The 18,070-nt window shown below is 37.8% G+C and overlaps 1 protein-coding gene across 1 annotated transcript; it reads left to right on the top strand.

The window, feature by feature from the left end:
• The first annotated feature begins 1,559 nt into the window (after window positions 1–1,559).
• On the top strand, window positions 1,560–16,803 carry LOC122884849 (phosphoinositide 3-kinase adapter protein 1-like). Its single transcript, XM_044215291.1, is given in 18 exon segments — window positions 1,560–3,179; window positions 4,316–4,741; window positions 5,379–5,623; window positions 5,960–6,104; window positions 6,202–6,344; window positions 6,435–6,567; window positions 6,832–7,028; window positions 7,131–7,314; window positions 7,413–7,475; window positions 7,566–7,820; window positions 7,925–7,981; window positions 9,555–9,748; window positions 9,841–9,913; window positions 10,138–10,229; window positions 10,232–10,319; window positions 12,248–12,318; window positions 13,177–13,277; window positions 15,932–16,803. Coding segments are annotated over 18 exon segments (2,616 nt in total). The 5' UTR covers window positions 1,560–3,148; the 3' UTR covers window positions 16,050–16,803.
• The last annotated feature ends 1,267 nt before the right edge of the window (window positions 16,804–18,070 follow it).

Below are 18,070 nucleotides of genomic sequence, written 5' to 3' on the forward strand. Positions count from 1 at the left end.
GCATTTCTTCCGTTCCTCAGAAATTGTCTTTGTGGAAATACAAAGTTTTCACCCAGGAGGTACATAATGTGGATGTTAGTGAATTAAATTCAGTTCAGAAAATTGGCACAAATCAATTTTCTCAAACCCATTACATTATGTGTCTGTCAGCAAGTAGATTTCATGACTCTGAGTAACAATGAATTAGATAAGAAAAGTTGTAAAATTATTTCTGCCCAGGTTTAACTAATTATGCAAAATAATGTAATGTGCAATTTCCAGTAAAATAAGCCAAACCTAGTCGAGCAGCTTCATATTGAACCTCATATTAAGCGGTTGAACAAACATTTAGCCTAGCTCAGGTAGACTTAAACTAAAAATAGTGGTCGGCCTGGTTAGTGGTAAACTGTTAAACCTCCTGTATGTAACATTGGCTAATCCAGTGCCAGTATAGCAGAGTATCACAAAGCCGTTAGTCCTTGCGTGAACTTTTGTGCTCCGACAAGCAGAGTCGCCCTGTGTGCTGAAAACACACTGCAGACTAAAAAGACAGGATATTGGATAACAAGGTTAAAATATAGGAGCAAAAATATTCTCTTATTAAACTCAGGCTGCAGGGATTTGATTTGAGCCAACTAATAGTGGTTTCAAGGGAGCCCAAACAAAAGGTAACGGGCCGGTCATGCTTATGGTAGCTAATGGCAGAGTTAGAAGAAATTAGGGGATACTTTTTCTACAGGAAATTGTACATAAAGACGAGTCATGGATCACCCTGCTCTTCACAGGCAACTTCAGAAGTCAGAGTGAACTTTTGCTGCGGCCATTAAAAGGTCTATGTCGTAGAAAGAGGTCAAAGCAGAAACAAAACTAATTGTATTATTGGAGAAAGGCGAAGCTGTGTAAACTGATTTCGTGGCTGAAATTCATGGTTAGACAAGTGAATAAACTCTTGTGTTGTGATTTTGTAACTATAATTAAAGGAACTGAAGATTGAGGACCGGGCAAACCTACACGTACAGGCCAAAATAAACCAAACACTAACAAAAAGTTTTAAACCGTGAGCCACCAAGAACAGCTTCTTGGCTTTGGTTTGACAAGTGTCTGGAAGTTTGTTGAAGTAATTCTACAAGAGATGTGATGGTTTGGTGTTTTGTTGATGGTAGTGGGAAAAGCTGTTTCAGGTGCTGCCACAGAATCCCATGTGAGCGCTTTGTTGGGCTGCAATCAGGTTAATCAATTCTCATACAATGATCGTGAGCACTGATAATTGCTTTGTGTTTATTGGCATTTACCTCGCCTTCCAATTGGTTCAGTGGGTCTAAGCCATGCCAGGAAAATGTACCTCAAGTGTAGCCTCCAGCGCTTTTCACGTGCAGCATAAGTATGTGTGAAAAGGGGTTTAATCTCTGCAACCTGTGCGTAGTTTGTTGTTGCAGCCGAAAACCACCTGCTCACATTTTAGATTCAGCCTTCAGTCAGTTGATTCAGAGTTGCTCGTCTGTTTTTGCTTGTGTACAAATATCCCAGTTTTTTTACTATTTAAATGATCAGTGAATTGAGATTTCGAACACTTATGAATCATCGTCACGTTGTGTCATCACAGGCAGGTGTAGAGCTGCACAACAGTAATTAAAATAGTAGTGTAGTGTACATGCCATGGAAACTACTTTTTTGTTTCATTGTTGAAATTTTGAGGGCATTACATTACACAAACTCAAAGAAAATAGCAGACAGTAAATATGGTGCACTATATAGTAAATAGAGAGTGATTTCAGACACAGCCATAGTATATTTCCCCTCCCAAAGCAAAAACAAATAATCCACAAATTCTATATACTGTCAGTACCCCATAAATAAGTAAAGTTCTTGTCTTTTCCATTAACAATATAAGTCCATCTCTCCAAACAAGACAGGCTGCATTCACATTCCCAGTGAAGATATGTCAATATTCTTCCAGAAGAGTGCAATCCTCCTCCTCCAACAGTTTTCCTCTGTTGATGTGCCATGGGGGTGTTGTCTTTAGTTCAGTCTTCCACACCAACTTTATCTGAAGCTGAAGAGGAAGAGTTGGTGTTTGTAATTGTTTTTTTCTAATGGAGTACCTCCAAGTAAAGATGCTCAAACCAACTCCCTGCAGTTACAGAAATGTTGTTGAGTCTAACCAAATTAGTGCATTTAAATAATGTGTTCAGTATGATGGGATATTACTACTTAAGTATCTTACCACACCTGTATAGAGGTACCTGGTTCCTGTTTTCTTCTGGTGGTTGTCTGCATAGTGACCGGTGATGGGGACAGTCTGTTGGCTAATGTAAGTGATTGTCTGCTGCCCTCTAGTGGTTGTATCAGTGTTGTGCCATGTGCTGTTGCAATCAGTTGTTTCATGTTAGAGGAGAAATTCTGGAATCTGGAAATATTGTACTGAGTAATAGTGACGATGATTCATCCAGTTCATAGACTCATTCATTCAGTTGTGTGTATGTACTGCATGACTGTGTGATCATTTTCAATCAGCATTTGAGCACACAAATATCTCTGTGCTAAAGACAAAATCATAATAATAAAACTTATTTGATATATATAGAATCGCTGACTGTAAAACTTTCTCTCGCAACGCACCTTGTTAAGGAAGTGAAAAAACGGAAATAGCAGGTGAATTGATGTATTTGTGTGTGTGTGTGTGGGGGGGTTGTGTGCAGCATTTTTGAGAACAGAGAGACTAGAGGCTTTATGTTAATCTGCTTTCATTTCAGTATGCCTTTCTATGTCAAGGTCTGTGCGTGTATGCCTCCAAACTCAGCACAGTAACTCTTAGTTACCCCTTCTTTTTATTTCTTTCATTTTTGCCCTGAATAATCAACAAATCTACAATGACCTACAAATGACTGAAAAACAGCCGAGGGCGAGTGCAATCGCAGACATTTTATCACGACATGACAGCACTGTGGTGCATTTTCTCACTTCTTCAACAGTTTCAGGAAGTGGGGCAGAGTCACCAAAATCAGGAAACTAAGTGTTGCTCTAAATACAACTGAGCAAAGGGCTGTAGCTGGTGAAAGCTAATATCAGATGAAGAGGAAAGGAGCTTCAGTAAACTTGAGAAACTAAACGGACACATCTGGGATGCTCCTTGTGGGGTGATTTTGTGCACTTTTGAGTCTTCACAACCATGGAAGAAACCGTCTCAAGTTTTGAAACAGGTAATTATGATGTATTTTATATTATTGTCCTTTATGTCAGTTCCAGGTGGTGAAAATATACTCACAAGTCATATCTTTACGTAGAAACAGCACTTTACAGTTGGTCATTTATTACACAATATGGATTACTGTTTTAGAATGTTTTAAATTTTCTTTTTTCGTTTATTTCATTTAACCTTTTTTTACTGAACTATTGATAATTATTTTCTGAGCTTATAAAAAATGAGGAAGCAAGCATCTTGGCCTTCCTGTATGGTTAAATTCATATGTCGGCTATTTTATAATTCCCCACATGTCAAAATTTGAATCAGTTATGTTATCAGTCCATTAAGAAACAGATGGCAAGTCTGTCTGCCCTGTCATCAGTAGGAACTGTGATGAAGGTGAAATAGTCGTGTTGGATTTCTTTCCCAGTTAGCGTGTACAGAGGTGAACTTGACCTGATTAAACACTGTAATGAGTCAAACAAAATTACTCTGGCCAGTGTTGACACAGTGCAATGTTTGCACAACTCCTTGTTGGCTCTGCACTGAAATATCAAACAAATCGGACATTCATTCTCAAACCAGTCACCTTGACATTTCACAGCCCGACAGCTGGTACGTTGTGGAGCATTTCCCCGAACAACACTACTTGCTGTAACATTGAAACCAACACATAATATGACCAGTGTCACATTACTAGTATAATGTTTGAGCTGATTACTGTACAGGATTGTGATTCATTTCACGTGGTTAGGGTGGACAGTGATGTGTTTATGCTTTGGTAAGGCAATGTTGTGACTGCATGTACTTCAGTTTTCAATTCAATTCAAATGTATTTATCTAGCACCAAATCAGAACAGAAGAAATCATAACTCAGGGCACATCATATAGAGCAGGTATAGACCCTACTCTTACCGTACAATGAGACCATACAATTCCCACCATGAGCAAGCACTTGGTCCTACCTCAACCGGTTGGGTTGGAGAGAGAGAGAGAGCAGGTGGAAAGAGACAATACAGTAGCACAATGCAAGTTCCACATAGAGATGTAAAGTAATAGTAATGGTAGTGGTAATAATATTAATAAAAATAATAATAGTAATAATACTGTACTGTACATACTAATCACACTGTAATATATTCTGTTTTTCAGCAAATTCTGAATCAGTCTCAGCATATGAGCTGTTAATTCTGCACACAGATGATGCTCACGAATGGGCGACATATTTGCAGCAGATCTTGAAAGCCTCCCGAAAATTCCGCAAAAGGTCTATTCTGCTGCGTGCAGTCGGCCCGGCTGATCAGCTCCACGGATATAACTTTGAATATTTCCAAAGCTGCAAGTGCATTGTCCTGCTCCTCACAGGAACATTGCTGGACATGCTCTATGACCCTGAACTGCAGGGAGCACTTCAGGAACTCCTTTATCTTCCACATAGAGTGGTGGCGCTGCTGTGCGGTGTGACAGAGGATGACATACCGATGGAGATCTTTGAAGACTGGCCTAGCTGGAGAAAACTCTATGCTGAGGACGAGCCTGCTGTCTACGTTTCCACCGTTTTAGAGTCCATCAACGACAGTATGCAAAACTTATCACACTCAATTATTTATTTATTTTTTGTTTTGTTGTGCCTTTAAAGACCTCGCACTTTTGTGGTGTATTGTTATAGGTACATTTCTTATTCATTTAAAATACAAATAATTACAAAAAGACATCATCCCACTTACCTGTAATGGTATTGTGATAAGCAGATAGGTTTGGATTTATGTGGTAAAATTTAGAGATATTGAACTCTGCTCCACTGCAATGGAAGTGAATGAAATTTCATACAAGAAAGAGAAGAAATGTCTGGAAAAAAAAACTCATCAGCATCTTGCCTTTCCAGAAACAATGTCCTGGTAATCCACAGAACTAACATGTTCGCATGGAGGTCTGTGGATTATCAAATGTTTTGAACAACACACAAATGAAATTTTATTCACCTCCATTGTGGTGGCAGATGTTTCAGAGGTGGATACCTCAAACATCAACATATAAAACCGAAACTATCTGCAGAGGTAAGTGAGAAAAGGTATTTTTGTGCATAGACTGAGCCTTTGGCCCTTGCTGAATAATTGAAGGCTATATAAAAACACCTTTAAGGTATGTAGAATATTTAGGTGACCATAGAAGTAATTTGTTTTTGATAATAATTTCCTTGTTTTTTTATTCAAAGGCAGACAAGTGCAGGTTGAACATGAGAGAGAAGCTGCAGCTGCAGCAGAGTTGGATATCACAGCAGCCTATTCAACCGAGAATCCCACCACTGATGAAACAGAGGAAGTAGTGTCAGAAGAGCAAAAAGAAACTGTCCTGAAGGATGAAGAACCAGTGAGCACGGGGATTTCAACAAGCGAGGAAATGAGTACACCCACGCACCTCACCTGTCTCACAGTTCAACCGAACCGAGTTCTGTGCGGGGTAAGTCCGAAGTAATTGCATAATAAAAACATCAAAGACAATATTAGTATGGATCGGAGCTGCTTCGAAGGCGATACTATGTATAACAAGTGTGTTATTCAACATTAATTCCCACTTTTTCTTCATTTAATTGCGTGAGAGAGATGATTCATTGCAGAAGTATTTAGCATTTACATTCTGTTACTGCTGTTGATGGAAGCAAAAGAGTTTGTAGTGCTATCAATAAAATATTTTATTTTATAATACTTGTTTTCTAGATATGAATTAGTATTGTCCTAGTTGAAAATAATTACTAAGAAGTCATATTAATTCTAATTTCCCCCCTTTTTTTTAAAGGAATTGGAGACACTTTATATAATTCTCACGCATAAAGTAGATGATCAGTCGGTACCAGAGGTGGAGTTTTCATCTGAAAATGTAGCTGCAAAAAGGGTCCCAGGCACTGTGGAGAATGAATACACTATAAGTGTTACTGCACCTGGCAAGTATCTTCAGAAAGTCACATGACCTTAACCTGTTTTTTCAGTGTTGATGGCAAAATCTTGAAATTACTGTATTTTCTTTTTTTTCCCGTCTAGACATGCCTGCTGGGGTGGTATCGCTCGCCATGTACACTGACCAATCCTGTGTCAGCTTGAGGCCTGTTACATATTATACCAATATGGGAGAAGTCAGTCGGTATCTTAAAAATGCTACTGATCCTGTTAACTTCATCTGCCAGGTGAAACATTATGTCACATAGTAAACATTGTTGTTGGCTGTTTTGCCCATTTTGCTCTCCAGGTTACGAAAAGTCATTTTGTACTTTCAGGCCTTCAACTTAACATCCAATGCAACAGAATCATTGGACAACATGCTAACTGACTCGTTAAAATCCAGGATGCCTGCAACTAGTCTTCAGCTGTTTGGAATCAGACAGATTGAAGAAGACAATATGGCGGCATGTGAGTATGGTACTCTGATTTCTTGTTCTATTAGCTGCCGAAGCTGATTTATCTGGGGGCATTCCACAAATAATTTCCCAAATCTGGGGGCAGATCTGTTGTTGCTGCAGATGTATTACGAGAACATATCTGGACGCACATGTTCTCCACCTCTGCAATGCCTGTTTGATCTATTACGATGAAACCCCAGAGAGTAAAAGCAGCGTTTAGGAGTCAACATACAGTCATACGAAAGCTTTTATCTGATTGCTTTTTGTCCTTCAGATCAGCGTAATGAGGAGCTTCCCACGCTGCTCCACTTTGCTGCTAAGTATGGCCTGAAGAAGCTGACCACCATTCTCCTACAGTGTCCTGGGGCTCTGCAGGCTTACAGCGTGATGAACAAGTATGGAGACTACCCAAATACGCTGGCAGAGAAGAGTGGCTTCTCTGATCTCAGACAGTTCATGGATGAATTTGTTGTAAGTCCAGTGATGAAGGATTTTTCTTATTTTTATGTACTGTAGTAGCCAACAATCTTTTTGATCACTGTCTGCCTGTCTCTTGTGTTCGAACTAATCTAGGAGACAGCAGACATGCTCAAGTCTCATTTTGAGGACTCCATCAACACAGAGGAGAGCGCAGAGGTGTATGAGATTATGTCAACTACCTCTCAAGATATCATGATGAAGTACTCAGGCTGCTCAGAGGACATATATGAGTCAATGCTGGGGATTGACCCTGAATATGCAGAGGACCTAGACCTATGTAAGATCCATATGATTTTATTTATTGGTCCTAAAAATGATGAAGATTACACAACTAGTGGTTAAACTGTTTCTGATGATGCTGGGGGTTTTTTTCAGATGAAGTTATGAGCGCGGTAGACGTGAACCCTGAGGAAGCAATGCTTAGGAAGTTCTTTCAAGGTATACATTTGAATAACTTTCAATTTAACGACCTTAAACCGCAATATGTATAATATAGTATGTGTAATGTGGTTACATTGTGTCCTTCAGCGAAACCACATGCCAGTGTAAACCAGGACAACAATGAGCATTTTAAAAGTGAAGAAGAGGAAAATGACAATCATAATGACTTAGATCAAATTGAAGAAGAGGAGGATCCATACAACCTCTTCCCAGAGGATATCTATGATACTTTGGATGAAAACAGTAGCTATAACCCAGTAATCCTGAACCGTCCACCGGCCCCCATCCCCAGACCTGAGACCAAGCTTGAGCCTGAAAAGCCTATGACCTACATCTCTAGAGGTATGGAGCAGTCTCTTTTTCTTTCCCCAAAATGTTCTCTTTACATATCAGATTTCATAAAACTGCTATCCAGGCAAAAATAGATAACTCAATATTTTTGACAGTATTTTCAGATAAAGATATGTCCCAGACTAGAACGATGGAAATGGGATGTCCTGCAGGTAAAGCACAGTTTAAATGATTTAAAATGACATTGATGATCTTTTCAAGTCTGTTTTGTCATCATTTACATTTCAAGTTGATAAGACCATAATAAAACTGTTAATCTCATTGGTGGCGTTCAGCCTCAGTATGGAAGGAGCCATCATTATTTGGATTTTGTAAAACAGGCCGAGCACTTTAATACATTGAAAGTTGTTACTTCACAAAAGCTTGAGTTGATTCTCAATTTTGTAAACATGACCTATGATGTCTTACCAACACCAATTTTACATTGTCTGTTGATTCAGTACTTCAGTGTGTTTGTTCAAATATCACTGTATGGAAAACACTGTCTTTTTTACTCTCTACTCTATCTAATCACCAATACATGAACGTTAACCCCTTTTTGGATTTCATACTGACACCAAGAAACCAGTAACCACTGTTGCTGGCGTGCTTAGTGGTATGTTATATGTGTGATATGGTATTTTTAAGCTTGTCTCAGAGAGCAAAGCATGTAGTACTCTGAAAAAGTACGCATTGCTGACTGAGAAAACAATATTCACATGACTCTCTAGTCTTAATTGGAAGTAGGATGAGTGGATATTATTTGTGAGCTGAGGCTCTGATATCGTCTACTTGCTTTTACAAAAGCTCAGCAATGAATCAACTGATCTTGACAGTTCAACATTACGAAACTACAGTAATACAATACAATAGTGAGGAATATAAAATATTTTAATGTTAACATTTCTGTGATTTAATCATGTTAACTTCTTTTGAAATTGGCATTGAGGCATCATCCTGTTCTCCTGCCTTTTATGAGATTGTGAAAGCGCAAAACACACTGGGAAAACCAACAGTTTTCAAACTTTTGCCCCAACATGTTTGGTTCTTGCCTTGAGACCATTCTGTCGATCTGAAAAGTACTAAAGTTGTTCAACATTTTTAATTGCATGTAGGCCTTATTTGCATCACCACCTCATTTCTCATAAACAGTGAATGAAAATTAAGTTCTCCTTTTGCTAATTTCAGTCAGGGGAATTACTCTTGTTAGCTATGCAGCCTGGCTGTGGTTTTAAGTTCAAACTATAATATATACAGTACTGTAGTTATTTTGGTAGGCTAGTTAGTGAGCTAGCTGCCCTTCTAGTATCATGAATGCTATTTTTATGAATACATGAAAAACAGAGATCATTGGTTTTTATATTTTGTTTATTTTAACCAAATGTCCTTCTTTGCCATTTGAATTTGCCAGTTTGTTAACTTGTCCTCAGATACACTAAAGAACTAATCAAAAAGATTAAGATTTTTAAAAACTGCGCTCCAAACATCAGTGCTTCTTTGACTCTAACCCTATCAAAGTTTAGCTCAACCAATGAGCTTAGATCTGCCTCCATCAGCTTTCCTTGTGAGACAGTTACAACTTTAAAAAAAACGGCTTTTACTTTACATAGTTTTTTCTAGTTAATGATTTCCAAAAGAAACGTTTTTATGTTTTCCCTGGGCATGAGATAATGCAAAGTGGAAAATTCCACAATGTTTGATAACTCCTCTGTTTTTGTTGACTGACAACCTTTTCTACCCATCCAGCTCAGCCTGTGGCGGACCCCCCCCTTCCTGTTTATGATCCCTATGCTGGGATGAAGACCCCAGGACAGAGACAGCTCATATGTCTGCAGGAGAGGGTGAAAGTCGGGGAAATTACTGTGGATGAGGCCGTCCAAGAGTTCAAGGCCTGGCAGTTTGACCATGAGCGGAGGGCCAACTCCTTACGCTATCAGCAGGTAGATCAACTAGACAAACTTTCTGGTCTGTCAGGGGCTGATTAGTGGTGAAGGAATGGATCTAACATGTGTCATGTGTGCTGTTTCTTCAGGAAAATCTGAAGAAATTACGAGACAGCATCACCAGGCGTCACAAAGACAGACAGAAGACAGGAAAGAAGCTTGGTAGAATTATTTCACAATTATATTATTATTATATACAATTATAATTTATTTTATTTATTTGGAATCAAATGGTTCTAATGCAACTTTAATATATATCTCCCCAAAGGACTGACTATAAGCCTATCTTACAGTTATACAATGATTAATTTATGGGCAGCACATGGAAAATCACATCCTGTTGTTTTAAAAAATGTTAATATTTGATTTGGTCTTTCCCCTGTTAGATTATGAGATAAGTGCTCCAATGCAGAGGAACTTATACTGGGGCTCCAGTATGACATTAGAGTGTTCTGTGTACGAGGTGACACCCAGAGTGGTGGCTCCCCTCCCCCTCCCCCTCCCCCTCCAGCGGCTCAGATTATCAAGAGAAACACCTGGACGACAGGTAGCACATCCAGCACATCCAGTGAGTCCAAATGCTTTATTTTATTGTTTTTTTTTAATCCCACTTTTGATCATCAGTCAGTCCTTTCTATACATCACTTTCAAGTTGTTGCTAAAGAAACTCAGAAAGGATGCAGGAGAAAAAAATTAATACTCACATAGTGGCCCTTGGAGGCAGTGGTGTTATTGGAAGCACCAACCTTCGCTGCTGTTGAAACTTTTCATGAAAAAGCTTTAATTTTCCTTTTGTTTTCATTTAACCAACTGGGTGCAACTTGAGGGAGGTAATATATGCTTGAAGTTAAATCCAGTGGAATAATCCAAAGTAGAGGAAAGAGTGGAAAGGAAGAATGTTTTTTTTTTCATATAGCAACTAGGGGGATGTTTGTCAATAAATACATTTCTTCTGACTTGATACAAAATAACATATTGCTTGTTATTCCTATGTCCTTTATGCTCCTCTGGCTGCCAGAACCTAAAGCATGTGCTTACCTTTGCCTAAAGGAAATAGTAATAGTCATGATAATGGTGGCCATCACATTACCTGTGACAGAAATGAACATTCTGGATTTCCTTCCTTCCTTTTTTAGTACTTTGTTTCACAATCCAACAACGCTGAACAAGCCATAGCTTCCTTATTCTGTTTTATTATACTATGATGCACGATATGTCAGGTGTCGTCAAGCAAATTAGGGTGTACTGCAAGCTGAGAACATTGCAATCCCTTCTCTGAATTTCTTGAAATCCATCATTCCCACCAACCTGATTTCATAGTGTTTTCTCACGATACTGGGACTTTAATTTATATACTGACGATGACCTGTACCTGAATGGAGCTGTTGCTCAGTTGCAAGAAAAACATGTTTCTCCAAGAAGTAACGTCTTGAAATTCCTGCTAATCAGAAACTATACCCACTCAAACAATTTTTTGATTTTGACAGATGTCCTCTGTGAATGCAGATTAGATCAAATCAGGAGAAAGAACAGGTGAAACAGATCTCTGAGGAGCTTTGGGTATTTAGTCTTGAGGAGATTCGCTCTTGTTCTGTTTATTCTAGACATTGTCTTAGATTACTCATTCCTAGACTCAATTATTCAAAGACAAAATGACACAACCAATTCCCTGCTTCAATACTTCGCCCTTTGTCCCAAGATAGAAAACTGGTTTGAAATTTTAAAACTTTGCTGAAATACGTATATTGGCCCATATCCCATTTTAAAAGTTTGAGTTGTCTCAGATGTCACGTGAACACTTATATATAGATATATAGAGAAATAGAGATATAACAACAATTCCTCCTTGACAGCTTAGCTAAAGCAAGTCTTATGTTCTTGAAGAAACAGAAATTCCCCACAGTCAAATTATGGTTTGACAAATTAGGGTTCTTTGTTAAAGACTGACTTTTGATAAGATCTGGCTGCCTCTTATCAGAGACTTAGAGATGCCATTAATCCTTAACAGTCACTGTATGTTTAAGTCACATTGCTTCTTTCAGGGTTTTTACTACTCTACTCTTTTTTTTCAACATACAAGTTTTAAGTAGGAATTCTAGGTTATTTGTATATAACTGTCACTTTAATTTTCAGTACTTTGAATAATGTTTTTTTTCTCACAAAAACTCAAATAAAAATATCAGAAATGTGCATACAAATATCAGAAGAGCACAAACAATGTGCTTTTCTAGTGCACTGATACGTTGACGGGTCTGTTACAGTTGTCTGTTCTCTGCTGGCTTCTTTGTTTAATCTCGCTCTGATCGCTCATACCTCTCCCTGCAGACATGTTGTGCAATGCTAACATCCTTGTTGTGAGACTCAAAAAGACACATTTATCCACCTTTTGTGAAGTGGGCTTATGACATAGTTCACCACAAGCACAAACCTCAGATAATCTTGAAATCACGTGGGGGGTTTTTTTCACATTAACCTGTTTGGTTTTTTTTATACCAGGTACTGAGAGCAACAGACTCAGCACTCACAGCACCTTTAGCTACAGCAGCGGGACAGAGCCTGACTTTGAGGTGAGCCCGCATTAACAACAGAGTGTTTGCATTTTCAGTGCACGTGGAAACAACAATCTTCACACAGACTCTTACATCAGAAAGTGGTACACTGGACAGTTAGATGCTCCATGCTGCTTTAATTGCTGCATTAGTGTCTGTAAACCAAACTGAACCTTCACTTTCTCTTGTCGTCTCAGTGTTCAGTTTTATTCTGTAGTTACGGGTTACTTCAGTCCTTCAGTTCCTAAAATAAAATAAAAAGACTCAAACTGCAAGACCCACGTTTTTCTTTCTTGTGAAATGTTTGAAGCTTGACACACATTGCTCAATGTTTTCTCAGAAATCACTTGTCAGGGTGTGATCAAAACTGTGATGTTGTTTTCCATTTTGACACTGTTATTGTAACCCCTACTCATATTGTAAGGGTTTTATATCTGACAAAGGTATACTGGCCTGCAACTAACAAGTAGTTTCTTTATTGATTAACCTGCTGATTATTTTTTTTATCAATCGAATCATTTGGTCTGTAAAATGTCAAAAAATAGTAAAAATGTCATCACAATTTCCTAAAGCCCAAGGCGATATCTTCAAACTGCTTGTTTTGTCTCACCAACAGTTGAATACCCAAAGATTTTCAGTTTACTGTCACACAAGATCAAGAAATGCAGGAAATCTAGAGAGTTTTTGGCATTTCTGCTTGAATTACTTTAACTATTTATTGATTATCAAAATAATCATTGATTGATTTTCTGTCGATCCACTAATCGATTAACTGATTCAGCTAAGGTAGAGCATAGTGGAATGAAAAGGGATTTGTCAAAATGTTGTTGTAGTGTTTTAGGTGTCATCACAGTATACATTTGATTTTTTTTTAAGGACACAATAGAAAATATCCCTCCTCCACCACGACCTCCACGGCCATCTGATGCGGCACCCCTCACTACTCCACCCAGGATTCCTCCACGGATCCCAGAAAGGTCAGTTTAAAGAAAAATGGTTGAGTTTACTGATGTTACAATGCAGAACAATACAGTATTGAACCATATGATACAATATACATCTTTATAAAACAATACAGTGTAGCAAATGTTGTATTGCAATGTGGCAATGCCTAACAGTAATTATAATAGAAGTCTAGCATATCATATCACAATAGGGTGGACGTGTGACAGAAATAAAATGAGAGACCAACAAAGAATCTCCAGGCAGCGATGAGGAGACAATAAATAATAAAGAGGAAATGTTCACCCACCAGTGATTCACAGCTGTGCTTTAGGGCGGAAGCCAAAGTAAGAAAATGATGAAGGCGTTGATGTTCACACTGTGTAAACATATATATATATATATCTTCCATACACGAGAGAGCACATATTGAGAATTATAAAATGAAAGCTCAGATCAAAGTGACTCTAAAAGTAGTTTGATTGTTAACTATCAGTCTGATGGTTTGAGATGAAAGAGGTCTTATTTCTTTAAAGGTTATTTGGGTAACAGTGCAGTGTGTACTACAGCATACCAGGTATAAACTCTGATACACCTTTAGTTTGTTCAGCTGTTGAACATATTATATTTATGGACGCAGGAAATAGGGGTGCTGAGGGGGCTGCAGCTAAAACCAGGCATTATACAAACCATCAGTTTATTTTAAAAAGTGTGTGTGATGCAGACTCGCAGCACAGAGAGAGAGAGAGAGAGAGCGCTCATGTGGACGAGCGAAAGAGAGGGAGCGTGTGTATATGGACAAAAGTGTCAACGTGATATAAAAACTTTCTTTGATCATGAAGCCTAATGTTACTCTGCAGTTCTGTGGATTATCAGTGAAGTGTATGAACTACACTGCAGACTTCAGTCTCTGACAGATCCACGCTAAATACACTCTTCTCCTCTATGAAATGTCTGTATCCTCACTGCGCTGCATTATTCTAAACTATGACGTTCTCATGCATTAGTTCCGTGTTGTTGACTGTCCAGTTGCTGTGGCTGCTTTGACATGGTGGTGTTCAAGTTTGCTGTCTGCTGTAGTGTAAAACATTCTCAAATTGTTGCGAATTGTTGTTAATAACTATTAGATATATCCTGGCCATTCAAATTAATTTAAAAAAACATAGATTGCGCACCATTTGGAATGACCATTTATATAGACTGACCTTCTCTCAGCACCCCCAAATGTGACTGACTTCCAGCGTCCCTGTTATAATGTCGCTGTTTATGCATGAAGAATCTTACTTTTTTGTGAACAGTCAGTTTCCTTAAGCCTCTAAACCTACTAATATAATACATGTGTACTAATATATAGACTGCTAATACAATTCTGTGTCTGTGTGTTTTTGAAACGGAAACATTTCCTCACTCTAGTCACCATTTAAATACAACAGAAACAGGGCAATGTGGCAATTATATGTTTAGCCTTTGACATCAGTGTGATGCTGAAATGCATTCATCATCAACCAAACAGAGTTTGCAAAATCAGTGTAGTTGTCAGTTTTTAGTATTGTTAGATTTAGTATGGACTAAGTATTGTTTCTTAAATAAATGTAAGGGGCATGATAATGAAAAAATAAATCAACAAACACCCACACTATGGCAAGAAAGGTGAGGTGCTGCATAGTGTGGGAAGATCTGCCTGTGTGGGTTTAATTCTTGCTAATTTCACGGCACTGCCTGTGAGATCTTATTGAGAAGTGTACGTTTTTTTTGTCTGGTGAGTGTCTGAACTTGTGACCTGAGCTGAGAGTAAACACTGAAGATTGAGTGATTGAGGAGATTTTGTGTGTTTTTGTTTGCCTAGTTTGTGTTCTTAGCTCAACAGTTACAAACAATATCTCAAGTGTGAAGTGATACAATGAAATGCTGTGATGGGATGCAATATTATACACAACAAACAAATAAATGCAACACAGCGTTATTGATGCAGTAACAACAAACACTCAATGCAATAAGATATCCAAAATGACACACTATGTTAACATTAACACAATATGACACAAAAAGATACAATGCAATTCAAAGCAACATGATACAAAACTGTAGTTTGCGATGTTCACAAGATGTGATGTGATGTGATACAAAATGATATGATAACTTTTCATTTCCCAAAGGAGATTCAAATTATTGGCTCAGTACACTACACTACAAAGGCAAAATGTAATACTTACATGTTTGGCCAAAATTGACCAGAATCTGAAAATGATTATGCCATAGAAATGTATAACTTCTGTGAAAACAGCTTTATAAATATTCAGTCACTACAAACTGGAGCTAAAAACCAAACCACAGTGACTGCATGGAAGAGCTCGACGTCACACATGCACTCAGAAACAGACAACTAGACAACTAAAACAAGAGAACTATATCAAGTGAATGCATCGTGTTTCATTGTGAGATAGCCTCACAGCTAGCCTTAGCTAAAACTAAAGCTAAATGTACTGCTTCTTCTTCTGATAAACAAATGGTACCGCATATTGTATGAAACACTAATTTCAAAGTCTGGATGTATTTGTGATTATTGCTTCTCCTGCTGTTTTTTTTTTTATGATAATCATGATATAATGTCACAGTTTACCCACCCTTTACTGTATATTTACGACTGCATCAGAGCCGATTACCTTACAGCACTGTCTGTTTCTTATAGGGTGCCGGAGAAGATGCTGCATGCGCGCTACATATCCTGCCCGACTCGAGCACTTCCTCAAAGACCCATTCAGAGACACACAAACTCAGCACCTCCCATACCCCGCCGCCTGCGGTGATCAGCACGTCTACCTTTGCTGGGTTTAGTCTCTAAAGTTATGGGTTATTTTTATATCAGAGGGATGGTGGAGTTGGAAAGACATTGTGTTCCTTAAACAGCCATCAGGATTTAACAAGATGAAGCCACACAGTTTTTTTGCTTTTATTAATTTTATGTATCAGTGTCCCTAACAGAGTAATTCAATTCCCATAATATTTCATTGTGCGGGTGTGGGTGTGCATGTGTGTGTGGATGAGTCTATGATATTCAGTGTATATATTGTGGTGTGTTTTTACTTTAAAAACCCATGTGATTTTTTTAGTATCCTAACAAAACATATTATAGGTTTAGAGTAGGCTATGTTAGTTCGTTTTTTATAGGTTTTATGTGTAATGTATTGAAATGTTTAATTTGAAATCTTAATTATGATATTTAAACATGGTTAAGTAAGCCACTGATGTTAATGCCTGATGTCCAGTTCACCAGAGAAACATACTGTATAATATCTTCCTTTTTATAAGTATGCTAGTGCTTAGTTGCAAGTTGTTGTGACATTATATTCTACTTATTTTACCTCAAATGATGTTAGCAGTATACTTCTTAAAGGACTTACAGTTTGACTGTAATATTTGTATAATATCTTTCTTTAACTTGGAGAATTCATGCATGGATGATAAAATAACCTTTAGGAAGTGCCTTTAGGAAGTCAGTTTTGTTGTACATCAGACTTCATGTAACTTCTGAATTTCATAATGAAAAATATGTTCCTTTTATACACTTGAATGTGCCCTTATTTTAATTGCTCCTTTACAACCAGTATCGATTAATTTCTTGTGCAATATGAGGTTTGGTCACTTGGTGGTGCTCCATATTCTCTGTGTGTGGACTCTAATAATTTTTCCATGTATGTGAAAACTTTTTCTAGGTTGATTTCATCTCATTAAGCATGGAGCAGTTTAGTCAAATTACAAATGACTTCACTGTAATGAATATAAATGAACCCTGACTGCTATAACTGTCCCCTCTAAAGTTCTGGGAGGAGAGACACATGTACAAAGTCTGAGAGTGTAGCCAGCTAGGACTTCTGGTCAAAACTTTCAAAGTAAAATCTTTACTGATAAGCACAGCATCAAAGTGAGAAGTGTATAGATTTGTGGCTTACAATCCTAAAAAAAAAAAAAGTCTTAGGCCGATACATTCATAAATGAATGAAAAATAAGTTCATTTATATCTTTATTCTTTATTACAGTTTTCCAGTCAGTAAGGATGTGCTCAAGTGTTTTGTTTTGTTGTTGTTGTTGTTAGTTTATTTATTTTATGAATGAGCTGACTCCACAAACTGTTTTAGGTGAAATATGGATGCTTGCATAGACAGTTAATAGATCTTCGGTTGTCTGAATTTGTTACCACATGTGTTTCCTGTGACCTGTTTCACAGACACTGTGGCCTGGGTCTTAACTCTAAAAAAACTGTGTGGTTGTTAGACGTATTACATGTTCTGACCTGACAACACACATTCATATATGAATCCATCACTGGATAAATTTTCATCATGAGAAATTGAAACATGACTGAGACATGCGCTGAATTAAATCACATTTAATATAGACATAATAGCTGGGCTCATTTATAATATTGTAGCTACATACGGAATCCTGCTAAATGTTTGTCAGTTTAGTAGGCTATATTTGAAATTTCAGTGCATCTGTTTAGACCCCAACTGGCAAATACATTCAAGTAAAGTTTGTAATAACAACCATAGCCAGAGTATTTCGGTACCTAGAAAAAGATCTTTGTGTGTGCACAAATGTTTTAAAGCTGCTCTTGTCAATATTTGTATATTAACAATGGGTCAAATGACTGTGGGTAATGTAAAGATGTAGTTAATAATGATAAACCCTCAGAGAATTATCACCTCTGAAAATCCCCTCAGCTCCACGGAATATTTTAGGTCATTGTTTTGGTTTTGGGGCCCTCAACTTTACTGTTCCTGTCAACCCTGTTTCCCACCACAGGCAGCTTAAAAAAGCCACTGTAGGC

Source organism: Siniperca chuatsi, linkage group LG11, assembly GCF_020085105.1.
Source record: "Siniperca chuatsi isolate FFG_IHB_CAS linkage group LG11, ASM2008510v1, whole genome shotgun sequence".
Taxonomy (NCBI): domain Eukaryota; kingdom Metazoa; phylum Chordata; class Actinopteri; order Centrarchiformes; family Sinipercidae; genus Siniperca; species Siniperca chuatsi.